Raw genomic sequence first — 17,086 nt, 5'->3', positions numbered from 1 at the left:
GGGCACCAGTTCTAAAAATTCAAGTTTTAATATTTGCACAAAATATTAAATTCAGGCTTCAAATACTTGGCTTCTCTGGCTAATACTACTCAGCAGAGCTCCTCAGCTATCCTGAAATTGTCTATGGAGATTCTCAAGTCATCCAGGTCATAATTGTCCCAAAGATGTTTTTTTCAGGAGGCAACTGGACTAGTCACTAGTCACGACTAGTCCAGTTGCCTCCTGAAAAAGCATCTTTGGGACTATCCTTTGATTGTACACAACGCTACACGCTTGATCTTAACCAAGAGCTCGAGAAGCGATCCACAAACGGCCAGAAGCTCCCAGCCTGTGTCCCATTACACAAGAAAGTGAAGGCACCACCACTTTTCCTCCGTTTTTATAAACCCTCCCTGCTGCCACGAGTTCGAGACACCGCCGATCTGCGAGCACGCGCACCTGGCTTCCGGTTTTCCGAGTCACGTGACACCACCACCCCCCACTACTTAGCCAATCAGAAACTTCGGAACGCGGTTCAAACTTCCAGGCAGCGGCTGCTCGGTGCGGACGTTTGCACGGCTGCCGTTGGCCGTTGTGTTCGTTGGCTGCGCTATGCTGTAGCCGCGATGGAGAATCGGGTGGTCTCTCCTGGACCTTATCGCGCCACCAAGCTGGTAAAACCAAAAAAAAAAAAAAGCGGGGAGGGGGCTTTCTGGAGGGCGAGTTCTCAGTGGAGTTGATTGACTTTCCTTCCCATAATTTTTTCTCTCCGAGAAATCTCTATGTTATCTGCATCTGTCCTTACGTGCAAGCACAACATTAACGTATTTGCTTGTAGTAAAGTGCCGTCCGCGAAAGCTTAAAAACTTAATCTTAATCCTAACGCGCGGGCCAATCTGGAAAGGGGCTTCGACTCTGTGGTTGTTAATGTTTTAATCCACGTTGGCATCAGTGACATGAGCGTTACTGGATGGTGATCGGGCAGATTTCTATTGAAAAACCACCTCGAGAAACCACGTGTCAGAGCATTTCTAAATGGTCTTGTGGATGAACCTTCAGACAGATGCCTTTTCATGCTCCGTAGCTTGCCTTGATGTAGTAACAAGACCTCGCCAGATTTGACAGCTGAAGTGAAGATTTTACTGTATATTAGTAAAGTCTTGGTTGCAACCTAACAGAGTCAAATATTCAAATTACTGTGTTTTTTTTAAAAAAAAATAAAAGATATACAGTACTTTTTGCACTATATAACCTGAAAATGTAAAGTGACTTAGAATAAATTTGATATATAAATAAATGCGTACTTTATTTCTCTGTGTCCTCTCCATTTGCAATTTCATTTCTCTTAACTTACAGTGGAATGAAGTTACTAAGTACTTTCGGGCACAAATGCCACAAAAGAAACACAGACAACACTTTAGAAAATATGGAAATTGTTTTACTGCAGCAGAAGCAGTCGACTGGCTTCATGAATTACTCAGGAATAATATTAATTTTGGTCCAGAAGTTACCAGGCAGCAAACTATTCAGCTGTTAAGGAAATTTCTTAAAAATCATGTGATTGAGGACATAAAAGGAAGATGGGGTTCAGAAAATCTGGATGACAATCATAACTTGTACAGGTAATTTACAAAATTATTGACAGAATCTGTAAAAAATTATCAGATATATTGAATGTAAATGTTTGGCTGGTTTCCTTATTTTGTGGCTTACTGCAACAGATACTTTACATTTTACCCATTAATAGAATATGGAATTTTAAAAAATCTGTTTCAAAAGATCACATTTAGTAACCCAATATAATAAATCCTTTGTACCAAGATGCTGCATCTTATAAAATGCTACAGTCTATACTTAACTGAAACTTAACATTAAGAAAACCAAGGTCATGGCATCTGGCCCTCTCAATTCCTGGCAAATAGATGGGGAAGAAATGGAGGTAGTGACAGATTTTATTTCCCTGGGCTCCAAGATCACTGCAGATGGGGACTGTAGCCAAGAAATTAAAAGACGCTTGCTCCTGGGGAGGAAAGCCATAGCAAATCTAAACAGCACACTAAAAAGCAGAGAAATCACCCTGTCAACAAAAGTGCATATAGTCAAGGCTATGGTCTTTGCAATGTATGGCAGTGAAAGTTGGACCATAAGAAAGGCTGAGCGCCAAAGAATTGAGGCCTTTGAACTATGGTGCTAGAGAAGACTCCTGCGATTCCCTTGGACTGCAAGGCGATCAAACCGGTCAGTCCTAGAGGAGATCAACCCTGACTGCTCTTTAGAAGGCCAGATCCTGAAGCTAAAACTCAAATACTTTGGCCACCTAATGAGAAGGAAGGACTCACTGGAGAAGAGCCTAATGCTGGGAAAGATTGAGGGCAAGAGAAGAAGGGGACGACAGAGAATGAGGTGGCTGGATGGAGTCACTGAAGCAGTAGGCGTGAGGTTAAATGGACTCCAGCAGATGGTAGAGGACAGGAAGGCCTGGAGGAACGTTGTCCATAGGGTCGCGATGGGTCAGACACGACTTCGCAGCTAACAACAAATACTGTAGTATCAAAAAGTGACATATTTTTAAATGAAAATTATTTATTTGATATTTTGAAAATGTTGGTTCTTTTCAAAATACTTTTTTATCTTCAAATAGTGATATTAGACCTAGCTTGCAAAAGGACAAAATTCTCTTTAGGGGGTTTTGTTACATCTGAATTAAATTCCTACATTGAAATGTTGATATTTTCTGTCTCAAATTATAGATTTCCTTCAGCTTCCCCTGTTAAAATTTTGCCACGTCGATATCCATTGAAAGAAACCCTGCATAACATACCCCAAAAAACAGAAAGCATGTTTAAATTACCTCAGTATTCCAAGAGAACTCCTAAAAAACATGACCTTCAGGAATGTCAGGTAATTATTATTATTAATTGTGTTTACAATTTAATGTCTAAACACCTGGGACTGAGCCTTACCAAGGTGGCTTCTTTGTAACATTGCCTATTCTATGGAGTATCATTCCCCTCAGATTTGGATGGTCCTGAAGAGATAGAGGTTCTCCTGGATAGTCCTTGCAATCTTTTAAAAACTGATTATTCTTGAACTTAAGAATGAATCATTTTTTAAAAGGTGTATACAATAATCGATCTTGATTAGTCTCTTGTTCCTGTTTTGGCCAAACAAAAGTGAGCTTGATTTGCCAATTTTATTTGCAATTATGTCCAACTGCTGTGCACAAAGAATGTGATGAGATTTGAGTCATTTAGAGCAGAGGTCCCCAACCTTTTGGGCACCAGGCACCAGTTCCATGGAGAGGTTTTTCCGCAGACCAGAGGGGGTGTGGTTTTGTGTGCTGCCTGCATCCTGTGGATGGGGCTTTCCTTGTTTGTGCGGACCAGTTGCTGGCATGCTGTGGCCTGGTACTAGTCCACGGACCGGGGGTTGGGGACCCCTGATTTAGAGTCATAAGGTTTCTATTTGTTTTGCATAAATTACATATTACAGATAATCCTCAGTTTACAACCATTTATTTAGTGACAGTTCAGTTACAGAGTGGCACTGAAAAAAGTGACTTATGACCTTTCTCACACAACTGTTGCAGGATCCCCATGGTCACATGATCAAAATTCCAACACTTGGCAACTGGGATATTTTTATGACACTTGCAGTGCCCCAGGAGTCATGTGATCACTTTTTGAGACCTGACAAGCGAAATCAATGGGGAAGCCAGATTAATTTAACAGCCATGTTACATACTTAACAACTACAATGATTCACTTAAGAACTGTGGCAAAACTCACTGTGACAAAACTCACTTACCCATCTTACTTAGCAATGGAAATATTTGACTCAATTGTGGTTGTACATCGAGGGCTACCTGTAGCTTTCTGCTAAAAAATATGGCAAGTAATGGTTTCCACTTTCCAAAGTTTACTGCTGTGTTTTGAAATAAATAATGTAAAGGTCATCTGATTGATAAACAAATGTCACTGTGACTGCTGGTAGTCTCCTACTAACTTCCAGATTAGTGGAACAAGAAAAAAAAAGGATTATAACTAGGTAGCTAAAATTAGTCTCACACTTTTACAACTTGGTTGTAATTCCATACTTGCAGAACAAAGAAAATCTGAAATGTGAAGATGATAAAAAATGGATAGCAAGTGGCAAGGAAATAACTCAAGCAGATATAGAAGAAGTTTGGCGAAGCATTGTTATGATACAGTAAGTCACATGCGTTTTCTTTCTCCCATAGATTTTAGAAATAAGACAATTTGGGGGGGGGGGATTATTCATGTGTCCCAGTGATCTTTCAAAAAAATTACTCTTCAAGGTAATTTCTTGATATGTAAATATGTTATATGCATTTGCCCTGCCACAATATTTTGAAAATTAAAATTATAAAACTTACATACCAAACTGGTGAAAAAAAGCTTGCATTTCTACTGTACCGTAAAAAAGTCTAGATTTAAATTACTAAAATAAAAAGGTAAAGGAAATCTTGTATCTATAGAGGAAGTTGTAATGTAAGTGTTGAACTTCATCAAATAGCTATTGGACTTAAAATGGCAGCTTGCTAGCTTTCAGTGTTTTCCTTATGTGATCTTACTAATGATGTCATTCATTATCCCTAGGATGCTTTAGGTAATACAGAGAATTTTATAACTGTGTGCAAAACCTTTCAGAGTATCCTTTTTCCCCAGATCATACCAATCCAGCCTTTCTACATTGTCAGTTTTATATTTTCCAGAATAGAAAGTAGTTTGTAGTAGTTCAGATTTAAAACTTCCTCTCCTAAAACATTTACTTGGAAAAAACTGTTCACTTACATCCAAAAAAATGGATCAGCATTATTTGCTATTCCCCAGAATACTCCATATTTAGGATAATATATTTTGCACATCTCTAGAATTTAGACTAACCTGTTAATGAAAGCAAAGGAGTAGCCATAAGGTAATAATTTTTCTGCTCTATTAAATGTTTTCCGTTTTTGATAACCCCATGATTAAGTCAACATCTTATATATGGCACGCTGGCTGAGGAATTCTGGAAGTTGAAGTCCACAAGTCATAAAAGGGCCATGTTTGAAGACCCCTGTTATAGACAATGTCATGTAAAATATAATTCTTAACCATTTCTGGATTACCTGAAGCAAGATAAATTGAAATTTTTACCAGCCTGTTTTCTTGATAATTTATGAAAGTTTCATTAAGTTTCTGAATTGATTGGATTTTTCTTCTTTATAGTTTGCAAACTATTTTAAGTATATCATCCTTAGAAGACATCTTGCATCCAGCACAGATAATTCCTCGCTACATAATATATAACATGACTAATACAAGTAAACATGGAGTTGTTCTTCTACAAGATAAATCAGGTAAGTGTTATAATGTAATTTTTATAAGTGTTTGGGTTATTCCCAACTTAAACATCAGCAAAAGTGTGATATATTTTTTGTATTAGGAAATGTAGGTATTAAACGTATCTGCAATCATTTACTGGAAAACTATAATGTCATAAATAGGAGTTCCAGGTAAATAAGTTGTAGCATTTTGGTCTAATAGAAATTTCAATTTTAAATGCAGTTCAAAATTATGTATAATCAAATAGAATTTTTTAAAAGTTAACTTATTGAGTGTGTTCCACTTCTCAATTTACTATTTGAAGTATATCAATTAAAAATCAGTGTTGGGACAGGGCAAGTTACATTCAGATTCCCATTCAATCACAAAAAGGGTAGTCACGAGTGAATTGTGGTATAGTAAACATGAAGTTTAAAATGATATGCTTTTCAAGTGTTTTTCTGTATGTGCTGTTGTAGTCCTTAGATGAGTGATGAAATACAAATATAACCAATGTGTTCAGTAGTTTGGGTGTAAAAATAATAGCTAGTCAAATCTTTTTTCTCCCCCTTTTCTTGCAGAAGATTTCCCTCACTGGGTATTGTCAGCTATGAAGTGTTTGGCAAACTGTAAGTGAATATGTATATAAGGAAAATACAATGCAAAAAGAAGTAAACACAATGTAAACATTATACTTGTAGCGGGATCCAATCTGGTTCAGTCACAGTTACTGGAGGTTTAGTCTTCCGAGCTTTTGGACTCATGCTGGAGGCCATCCTCAGGAAGTTTCTCTCATCAGAATGTGTGCTTTGGACTATTCTATGTATACTATTTATATGGTGCCTAGTTGTGTTTGGCTTTTTAATTGTTGTTTGGGGTGTTGAGGGCTGGTTATTAAGTCACTGACTGCCAAATCCTTGATTCCTAAATACCTGATAACCTGGTGGTAAATCAGCACTCTTGTTGACTGACAAGGAGCCGGTTTCCAAGGCTTCAGTAATTTCCCTGGCTATGTTTATACCTGCTCAGCCAACAATCTTAGTAGATGCAAAATTGAATGTATGTCCTTGTTCATTGCAATGTGAGGCTAACAATGAGTTCGGCTCTCCACATCTGACCTGACTATATTTATAGGTTCGATTAAGTTACTTTGCTCTAAATGCCACGTTATCTAAATTTAGAAGATTAAGGTGAGTATAGTGCCAATAAAAAGAATACAGATTTACAATATATAAAATAATGAAAAAAGATGCATGTTTCAGTGAACCTGTTCCTTATAATGCAAATTCTTGCTATATCATTTATACATAGTAGATAGGATCTTGTATCCAGTAGGATTCAATTTAGTTTCATAAATCTTTCGTCTGATGAATTGTTAATGTAGGATGTTAGAAAAGCAGTGCTCTGCTGTTCCTAGCTCTTGAAATATCATTGAGATCAGTGTTGTTGAGATTTCTTTCCTTTTGCATTTCAGGGCCTAGATGTAATGACCTGAGTCAGCCAACATACACAGGTTTTGAGCGAGATGTATTCAAAACAGTTGCTGATTATTTTCTTAGTCTCCCTGAACCTTTGCTTACTTTTCAGTATTATGAATTATTTGTGAAGATCTTAGGTATGTATCCATTCATATCAGGGTGGTACAGAATCCCAGTATACAATTGAAAAGAAGACCTAAGATACCACAAGTGTGTATACTAGTTTTTGGAAAGAAGTATGTCTAGTTTCACAGAATAAGTAATCAAGTATAAAGTATTATAATTATGTATTTTTTTTAGATTGCTAACAAAGAATTAAAGGGAGACATATGCATTTCAAACTTATTTGTTTTCATCATATATATGTGCAAACTGCTAATCATAATATGATTTGTTATGTACACTTAGTCTTGCATATGTGAGCTATCCTTTGCATGTATGTTTCTGAATACCTTCTGACTGAATATACAGTCTTTCGGCACCACTAACTTTTAAATATTAATCTCTATTTTATTTTTTCTGATGATGTTGCTTGTGCTTCTAAATTGCCTGCATTTGAATTTGTATTTCATTTTCTGATAGTTTTGTGTGGCTACATCACAATTCCAAACAGATCCAGTGGAAATTTTGGTATCCAGAATGATTTGGTATGTTCAAAACCTTGTCATTTAAACTCGTTCAAGTCAACCGAATGTCTTCTGCTAAGTTTGCTTCAGCATGATACTGACAAAGAAGAGGAATCTGAGACTTCTGCTAAAAGTTCTAAAAGGTGTACAAATGAAATAGGATGCAGTAAGAATTTTCAGCACCGCAACATGACTTATAAAGGTGGCATTGTTTGTATACAAAAAGGTGGCAGTTGTCAAAATCTTTCACAACTGAAAAATGAACAAGCTCTACCTCTGAGGCTTAAGCCAAGATGTCACTCTTTGGAGGGAATTGCAGATACAACCTCAAGCAATTGTAGTAAGGATGAATTTAAACAATTTTCTCAAGCTGGAATTCATATTGTCCCATTGACAAGTAATGAGAACAAACTGTTGCACTGTGAAAGTAAACCAGTCTCTTCATTGGATCTACGTTTGGATAACATTAGTGAAAAACAGACTCATGGCTCCAAGGAGGTTCCTGCATCAAGTTTTCCTGACCAAGAGGAATCTAGTAGTAACCCAAAATCAAAACAACTTTGCAGATCTCAGAGTTTATGTGGAATTAAAAATTCCAGTTGGTGTGGCATACATGCTCCAGTTGCAGAAATTACAGTAAAACCACATCCAGTAAACTTTGGTTCCAAAACTCAAAGCACTAGCCGACTGCCTGTTAAAATAGGAAGTAAATCTGTGGGTTCTGATATGGCCATCAATAAAAGATTCCACAAAAGTGCAACACAGCTTTCAGAATACATGTTTTCTCCCAGCTTCTTTATGCTGCCTGGCAGATCACGTAAGATTGCTTTGTGAAGCATGTCTGTATGTGTTTGAACTAACTAGCTTGCTTGTGTGCTTTTTTTTTTTTTAAGGGGAGGGAGATTTTGCCAATCCCAGTATTTTAACTGACTGTTTCAATAAAATTTGTAAGAAACTCATTAGCCTGTGGAGTTAGATAACTTTTAAGCTAATACTATCAGTTCTGCAAGCATCAGTATTTTGAGTGCATGTTAATACAAAAGGTATGTTTTTTTGCCCCTGCTGATATTTTTATAACTCATATTAAATTAACTTGAGTCTTTTGCATTGTGATTTTAAATGACTAATCAATTAGCACCTAAATAGATGGAAGACAATAGGAGAGGTTGTGTGCAATAGTGGTTAAAGTGTTGAACCTATGGAGACCTAACTTCAATTCTTGCTACAGCCATGGAAGATAATTTTGGGCTAGTAGCTTTCTCAACCAAATTTACCTCACAGAATTAATGTGGGGATAAATTTAAAGAAGATCCCCATGTAAGTTACCTTATGCTTCTAGAGAAAAGTTTAGATTACCAACAAATAAATAATAACATGCACATTAATCAGACTTTACTTGTATTAATGATATAAAAGTGAATCTTAATTTCTAGAAAGTTGCAAAAATAATGCCTCTCTAATAATTTTCTAGATTTGTTGCAACCTCATTCAGAAAGAGTTGCAATTGAAGCTCTGCAGATTTGTTGCCTATTGCTTCCACCACCAAATCGCAGAAAACTTCAACTTTTAATGCGCATGATTTCTCGGATGAGTGAAAACGTTGATATGCCACGACTTCATGATTCAGTAGGCACCAGATCTTTGGTACGATTATTTCCCATAATGGTTTTTAAGCAAGTATTCCAGTTGCCTCATTGACCAATGTAGCCGTTGTGACTAGTTATCATGATGCCATCTTCCATGCTCAAAATCATTTTTAAACCAATCCAAGCTGATGCCTTCATAGCTTGTGATAGAAAGATGCATAAACAATTTCTATGTTGAGGATAGAACATTTTGCAGAGTAGAGTTAAGCAACGATTTGCAGAGCGATATAAATTTAATAAATACATTTAATAAATCTCATGTCATGGTTCCAACAGATGAAACTCTTCAAAAGAACTTTGAGGCTTTGTTTACCTTAAAGGATCTTTCATTTGAGTAGCATAACATCGGCAAGGCATAATCGAAGCCAAAAACTAAATTCCCCTCCCCTGGGCACATAGTATCAAAGCACAATTCCCTCCTCCAATTAACAGTCATAAATCACATTCCCCAATTAGCTTGAAGTGGCTTCCTCTCCAGCCTGCCAATTCTTTATCAGCTCTGGGCTCAATAACCTTGATTCTCACGCTACGTTTAGTGCTGTTATGTCTAGTTGGACTCTCATTCATATCCCCCCTCCCAGCATCATCTAACTCTAAAAACAAAAGGAAGAAAGATGGCTACTTTTCATCTATTGTCAATGCAAAAACATCCAATGTTAGCGTTGGCATCTATAATAAGTAAAGGTCCAAAGAAGAGAGATCTCCTTTAGCCATGTACACTTTCAGTTCTGGGTACAGAAGAGAGAGAAAACATTTCACCTGTCCTCCCCCAGTCTGTTTAGTTACCTGCATGCAACTCTTACGTTTTCTCCTGCATCCAGTGTTCTTGTTGCTTGTAACATCCAAGTAAGCACTGAAAATGCAAAGTTGGATGTGGTGCAGCCCCTCCCCCCCAAATCCTTGAGCAAAATTTTAGAGATGCTTCAGAATTTACTATCTAATATGTATGTGTAATAGAAAGATATTAAAAATATGGGAAATAATTATGTGGACAATATAGAATGTAATGTAATTTTAATTTAATGCAAATTTAACTCGTGTGGCCCTGATCTGCTGTTTGCTTTTTTTTTCTTTTTTTCTTTTTTTCTTTTTTCTTTTTTTTTTTTTTTGTAAACTAAAAATCAAATATGGTCTTCAGCCTCCAAACTGTTGGAAAGTTCTCTGCTGTAGAAGAATGTTATTTTAATACTGGCTGTTTTATAACTGCATATTTAAATGCTTCCAGATGATACAGACGTTTTCTCGTTGTATACTGTGCTGTGAGGAAGAAGTGGATCTAGATGAGTGGCTTGCCATAAGATTAGTTTCCTTTCTAATGGATCACCAACAGGAAATTTTAGAAATTCCTATATATTTACAAGTAGCAGTAGAAGAGCACATTGAAACGTTAAAAACTACTCAGGTGAGAAAAACAGTTAAATTATATCTGTTAATCTTTAAACAGAGCTTCTTTTAAGTCAGAGTTACATAAATAATTTGTTTTGACGGCCATGGTCTTGGAATTCTTTCTTCAAATTTATCTGACCATTACTGCTACTTTTCAGGTTTAAATGAAAAGTTTTGCATTAATAACTGACATTTTATAATCCATATTGTATATTTCCCCATATTGAGACTTTGATTTAAATAGATTACTGTATGCCGACCAAATATGATTTATCTGATCTGGCACTTCTATTATTTTACTTAGCCAGTTTGCAGTGTAACGCAGAAAGAGTGAACTGCCATTCATTGTTATCTCATCTTTTGAACAATTTTAACCAAAAAATAACAATTGCAGTAAAATGTGCATCTTGACCACCAAGATTCAAATAAATCATATAGCACTATTCACACTTAGCACACATTGAAAACATGTTTTATGTTGAGTATAAACAATTATTAAATATATAGTAATGCTATAGATTACTAGAGAGTTCAGTTGTAAGTTAGTTCCCAGTGAAGATTTTGTGGAAATAACATATTCATCATTCAATTTGGTTTTCAATAAATTCTGAATCTAACTGGCTATGAGCAGGAATCAGTACAAAGGTTTTCAATTTTCTGTAATGTTAACCAAAGCACACAGATGCACACAGCAGTTCAGTAACTTATAACTGGGCCCATTGAATTGTTCAGAGGTTATCTCAAGCAGAGGAGTTTTTGAAATTATACTTATCTTCTCTGAATCTGCAGTGACATCTGTATATGAGAATATGCTTCAGATAATATCTTAAGTCTTAGATTTTTCCCTTTAAAAATATGCAACAATCAAGGTTCAAAAAATACCTTACCCTTACTTGTGAAATGTGATCTAGTGTGTAAATCAGATTTCATTAAATGTAAGCCCTAGAACCTAAAATATACTTAGATATTAGAATGAAGTCATCTTATCTGAAGTGCCTTTTGATAGTCCAGTTGCTATTGACTTTCCAGCTTTTTTTAAATGTCATCAGGGGAATTTAATGAAGTTGCATTTGTGCTCATTAGTGAACTGAAGGCTAAGAATTGCAACTACAGGTTCCTATATCAAAATAAAATTCTACTTGTGGAATTCATATTTTCTTAGTTATCGTATTCTCCTGAAGTGTTTTAGCTGCTATAAGCATGTTCATCTTATTCTTATATTAAATTGTGTGAGAGAATTCTGGCTTATCAGAGATCTTCTCACTGGCCACTGTTTTAGATTTCAAATTGGAGTTTCAGAATTGAAATTCTTGCTCTTAGCCAGAACAGGTGGTGTCGTCCATTTGTTAAAATGTCTATCCTATTCTCTTTGTTTTGCATGCTTGCAGTTGGAATGTCTTGAAGAAGAACTGAGCACCATATTTCCAAGTTATTCCTATTGCATGAGGATTACATCTCAGGAATTTGATGAACAAAAGATTTCTGTATCTCAGGCAGCAGTAGCTGAACTTTTAGAAAATATTATTAAGGACAGAAATTTATCTCTGAAAGAGAAGAAGAAAAAACTTAAACAGGTAATGTGATTTGTGAACTGTTTAGACATCATTACTCGGCAAGAAGGCCTCAAGTAATTTTGGGAGATTTGGTTTATTTTTGACAGACCCGGATAAGAAAACTGTTTTTCAGGAAATAAATATTCTGTAGAAAACATGGGGCAGCATCCCTTTAGCTAGATTATTTTTTTTTTAATTGAAAAGTTTTAAAATACATTTTATCTTTAACAATCCCCCCTACCCCTCCCCTACCTACCCCTCCCCCCTTTCCCCCCTCCCCCCCCCCCCGACTTCCCAGAGCTAAGTACAGGGTATAAAAACAAAAAAAACAATCATAAGCATCCATTTGCTACCAATAATAAATTCTTAAATCTATCACTCTCTAGCTCATATAAGATAACTACAAGCAATACTAATATTTCATATAGAAAAAAAAGAAAATAGAAAGGAAGACTTGCTAGATTATTTTTTAAACCTTTCTACAGTCCCATTTTATATCGCCACTCAAGCTACTGTGGTGCAAAGAGGACTTAGACTTCAATAGCAAAAGTGATGTCTTAAGAATCTTTACCTTTTGTCAAGAATAACAACTTTGACATAAATCGTTGCTTTAGTTTTGCCATTATATTAGATGTGAAGGATTTCCACTATCTACTCCCCTGCTAGAACCTTTAACAAGCTATTATACTGGACCAGGCTTATATCTCTGTTAAAGATATGAGGTAACATCAGCTCATTTAAGTGTAGTAAAATTATTAGTCCTCTCCTTTTATTTCCTTCTTGGAGAGTACCAAACAGAGGGATTTTCTAATATGGCAGGATGACAGTTCCTATCCCAGCCTAAACAGTTGTGTTAAAAACCCATAATGGGTAAGCACAACATCCTCTTTTCTAGAGCTGCAATCTGGAAAATGACACATAGAATCAGACTAAATGGCCGGGCATTTTGAAAACTAGATTTGCTGCCACTTTGTGTTACATTAGGAACAGACTATCCATGGCATTTCAGATATTGTTTAACTACCACTCCTGGCATCTCACCACAGGCAATCATTCCTCAAGGATGATTTATAATTTAGCAGTTCCTTGAAGCCTGTTATTGCTATTAAGATAAGAGCAAATTAGAGATTAGGAAAATTAGAGATTACCACTAGAGATTGGGGAAATGTTCTTTACTCTTGGCATAACACATTCCCTTAAATCCAGTGTGTGTTGGATTGTTACATTGTGTTTTGCAGTTAGATCATCTCTGACATTATTAATAATCTTAAAATGAGTATATTATGAAAACATGTATATTTATTTATTATTATTATTTATTATTATATTTTTATACCGCCCTTCTCCCAAAGGACTCAGGGCGGTGTACAGGGCAATAAATATAAAAACAGAATACAAAAGTTAAAAAACGATTAAATATAATGCCCAAATTTAAAATTTAAAACAATACTTAAAAACATATTAAAACCCCAACCCTAACCCATCAGACCAGGTCAGATTGCTCAAATAAATACGTTTTTAGATCGCGCCGGAAGGAGCGAAGATCGGGGGCCATCCGGAGCTCAACCGGCAAGCGGTTCCACAGGTCTGGCACGCCCACAGAGAACGCCCTCCCCCTGGGGGCCACCAATCGGCATTCTTTGATCGGAGGCACCCTGAGGAGGCCCTCTCTGTGGGAGCGCACTGGACGGAGGGAGGTTGACGCCGGCCGCAGGTGTTGCCGTAGGTAATCCGGACCCATGCCATGTAGGGCTTTGTAAGTCATTACTAACACCTTGAATCTCACACAGAGGGCAACCGGCAGCCAATGCAGCTCGCGGAGCAAAGGTGTAACATGGGAGTATTGGGAAACTCCCAGTACAACTCGCGCGGCTGCATTCTGCACCAGTTGGAGCCTCCGAGTGGACTTCAAGGGTAGCCCCATGTAGAGAGCATTACAGTAGTCTAGACGAGAGGTCACGAGCGCATGAGTGACTGTACGCAAGGCATCCCGGTCCAGATAGGGTCGCAACTGGCGCACCAGGCGAACCTGGGCAAAGGCCCCCCTAGTCACAGCTCCAATATGCTCTTCTAAAGAGAGCTGTGAATCTAGAAGGACCCCCAAGTTGCACGCCCTATCTACGGGGGGTAACAGCTCACCCCCCATGGCCAGAGATGAAGTAATCGGAATTTCCCGGGATGCCGGCACAAACAGCCACTCAGTCTTGTCAGGGTTGAGCCGAAGCCTGTTCCTCCCCATCCAGACCCGGACCGCCTCCAGGCAGCGGGACATCACGTCGAGGGCATCACTGGGGTGGTTTGGGGTCGAAATACTAGACAATTGTTTTCGAAATATTTACTTGAGTTATGCAAGTTCACCTGACACAGTTTATTGTAATCTGCTTTGTGGCAAAGTAGAACAACTATGGCAGAGCTTAATACAGAGGGATTTTTTTCTGAACAAATTGCTTCACAGAATTATACTTGTCCTAGAATGTATTAAACAAGCCTCATGACTCAAGTCTGGCTCTAAATTAGCAGAGTTTAAGTCACTGCATTGAAGTTACTGTTCTTTATTTTTACTTCCTGCATTCTTTGTGAAGATTCCAAAAAGTTGGGGAAAAACTTGAAATTATTCTTTTTAAAGGTCCATGACAGTGTTTTATAACATTGTTAGATTAAGATCTGACATCTGTTATAGTAGCAGCATGTCTTATAAATGTGGTGGATTACAATGCACAAGATTCCCAGTTGGACATATGTGCTAAAGAATTGCAGTCCAACATATCTAAAGGGCAGCTTTAAATATGTACACGTGCTTTTTTTTTACTTCATTTAAAAGGAACAGCGAGTCCTGATTCTCATATGAATACATTAGTACTCACAATCATGAATCATGGAATGCATCTGCTGCTATGTAATTTTAAGTGTAAAGGTGCATAAGTGAAAGAACTATCCCTTATTAGATATGATAGGTCATGATCAACCATTGTTTCTGTTCCAAGTTCTGGCAGAACACACTCATATGCACACATACTGTCTCTATCTGGTCTTTGGCTACTTTTTAATTTAGAGATGCTTGAATAAGAGCTTACTAGTTGCTAAGAAAACACTGAACAATACAGTTTTTTGGTTCCAGTTTTCTTATTCCAGTTTAGTTTCTCAGCTAGAAAACCATTGCAAATCATTGCCAGTATCTTTTATAAATCCTTTCTTTGTTTTGACACAGAATGGTTAGTAAGGTTAGCGATTATAAACATTGACAATTTAAATAATTTATTCTTTAACCTTGGAAACAGATAAAGAGGCAGTCCCATAGAAGATCAGACACTTCCTGCAATATGATTTTGTATGTAGGTGCATGATCAGAAATAAGAATTTACATTTACATGTACGTTTACATTGTACATTTAAGAGAATAAATATTTGCAAAAATGTAATGTGTACATAGTAACCTGGTTTTTGGATATAGATAGATAGATAGATAGATAGATAGATAGATAGATAGATAGATAGATAGATAGATAGATAGATAGATAGATAGATAGATAGATATCCATCCTATATATATATATCCATCCTATATATATACTGTATATATTGGTGATTTACTGTTTTGATTTACAGTTCCAGAAGGAATATCCAGAGATTTATCGGAACAGATTTCCAACTTCAGAAAGTGAAACCATCTTGTTTGATCACAAGCCTACAATTAAAAAGCCAATGTTTAACTTGCGAAAGTCCAAGCATTTTAGCATGAAAAGTTAATCTGTACCTCAGTTATATATTTATAAAGAAAGTTTTTGAAAGTGAACATTAGAAATCTTTCAGTAAGCACATTCATGCAAATATGGATTTTATGAAAAGTTCATCATGAATCCTGAAGACTATTTTATAAATGCCATTGTTTACAAATTAATTCCAAAATTGTAAATAGTTCCATTTTTTTCATGAACAGGCTTAATGAGAGACATTTAATATTGGTATATTAAATATACCAATAGCAAATAAATATAGTAGTAGCAGTTATAAATACAAACGTGTGTTGTAACTCTTTGCACAGTTTTTAAAAGAAACACTGTAATTTGAATACCACAATACTGTATTAATGTTGATCTTCAGTATGTAATCTATTTATATATTGTATGTGTTAATGCTGAGTTAAGTAACACAGCTGAGAATGGTGAGCATGGAACATGGCCATAAAGGTAATGATGGCCAGCCTCACTTTTATTGTACAAATTGAACTCTTGGTTACAAAAAGTGAAGAGTATTGCTTAAACAGCCATAAAGCAATAATTCATTCATTCTTTCTAATAGTTTGAAATTGTAATTAATTGTCCTCTATTGTCTATATGTGCTCACATTTTTGTTATGCTTAAGTTGGTTGTGGCTCACTTTTTATGTTGCTTTAGTAGAATTAGATTGCCCAGATTCTGTTCCCCATTTTACTCCTGTTTGTGTTTTCCTTCTAAGTATTTTCTATTTATGACATATATTTGCCAATATCTGAATAAGAATCTCTGAAAAGATTGTTTAATGAAACCTGTATAAATGCTTGTAATGTAGTTATATTATGTATAAAAGAATGTTTTGGAAAAGACATTACTGTACATATGCAGACCTGAATTTTAAATGGAGGAATTTAAAGGACATTGTTTCATTTACTTTCTATGTTCCACTATGTGAACCATTTCTAATGTCAACAAGCTTTTCGAGTGAGCTTTGAGTCTTCTGAAAGGAGCAGAAATATTATATTCTGTTTTCTAACTGTGAGAGTAAAGTAAGGACCATGTATAGTGGAAAAATTATTTTATTAAATTTTTATGACTGCCCATCTCACAGAAGATGGATCTGAATGGCGTATAAAAATCAACAGTTAAAAGTGTTTATAAAAACAGTTAGTACAAATATAAATTTTAAAAAAGGCAAAAGAATATATTAGAATAAAATTAATGACACAGCCAGTGTGTTTTAATTAGCAAATTAAAAATGTTTTAACAACTACCAATGTCGGTTGAGTAGGCTAAGTAAATAGAAACACTTAGCAGATATAAGTTAAGTAGCTGAATTGTTACTAAATTTTATAAATGGCATATAAACCAAATTGCA

General features: G+C 36.2%; 1 protein-coding gene across 1 annotated transcript; it reads left to right on the top strand.

The window, feature by feature from the left end:
- Positions 1 to 605: 605 nt before the first annotated feature.
- DEPDC1 (DEP domain containing 1) lies at positions 606 to 15,871 on the top strand (the record flags this gene model as incomplete). The annotated part of the gene is made up of 12 exons (XM_081325493.1): positions 606 to 653; positions 1,336 to 1,601; positions 2,730 to 2,880; positions 4,082 to 4,188; positions 5,211 to 5,341; positions 5,888 to 5,935; positions 6,781 to 6,921; positions 7,367 to 8,227; positions 8,882 to 9,054; positions 10,282 to 10,458; positions 11,831 to 12,016; positions 15,602 to 15,871. 12 exons carry the CDS (start codon positions 606 to 608, stop codon positions 15,740 to 15,742), a joined length of 2,430 nt encoding a protein of 809 aa, XP_081181619.1. The 3' UTR covers positions 15,743 to 15,871.
- Between the last annotated feature and the right edge of the window lie 1,215 nt (positions 15,872 to 17,086).

The sequence above is a fragment of the Vipera berus genome (genome assembly GCF_964194415.1).
Source record: "Vipera berus genome assembly, chromosome: 3".
Lineage (NCBI taxonomy): Eukaryota > Metazoa > Chordata > Lepidosauria > Squamata > Viperidae > Vipera > Vipera berus.
This window is presented reverse-complemented; position numbering and strand designations above follow the sequence as displayed.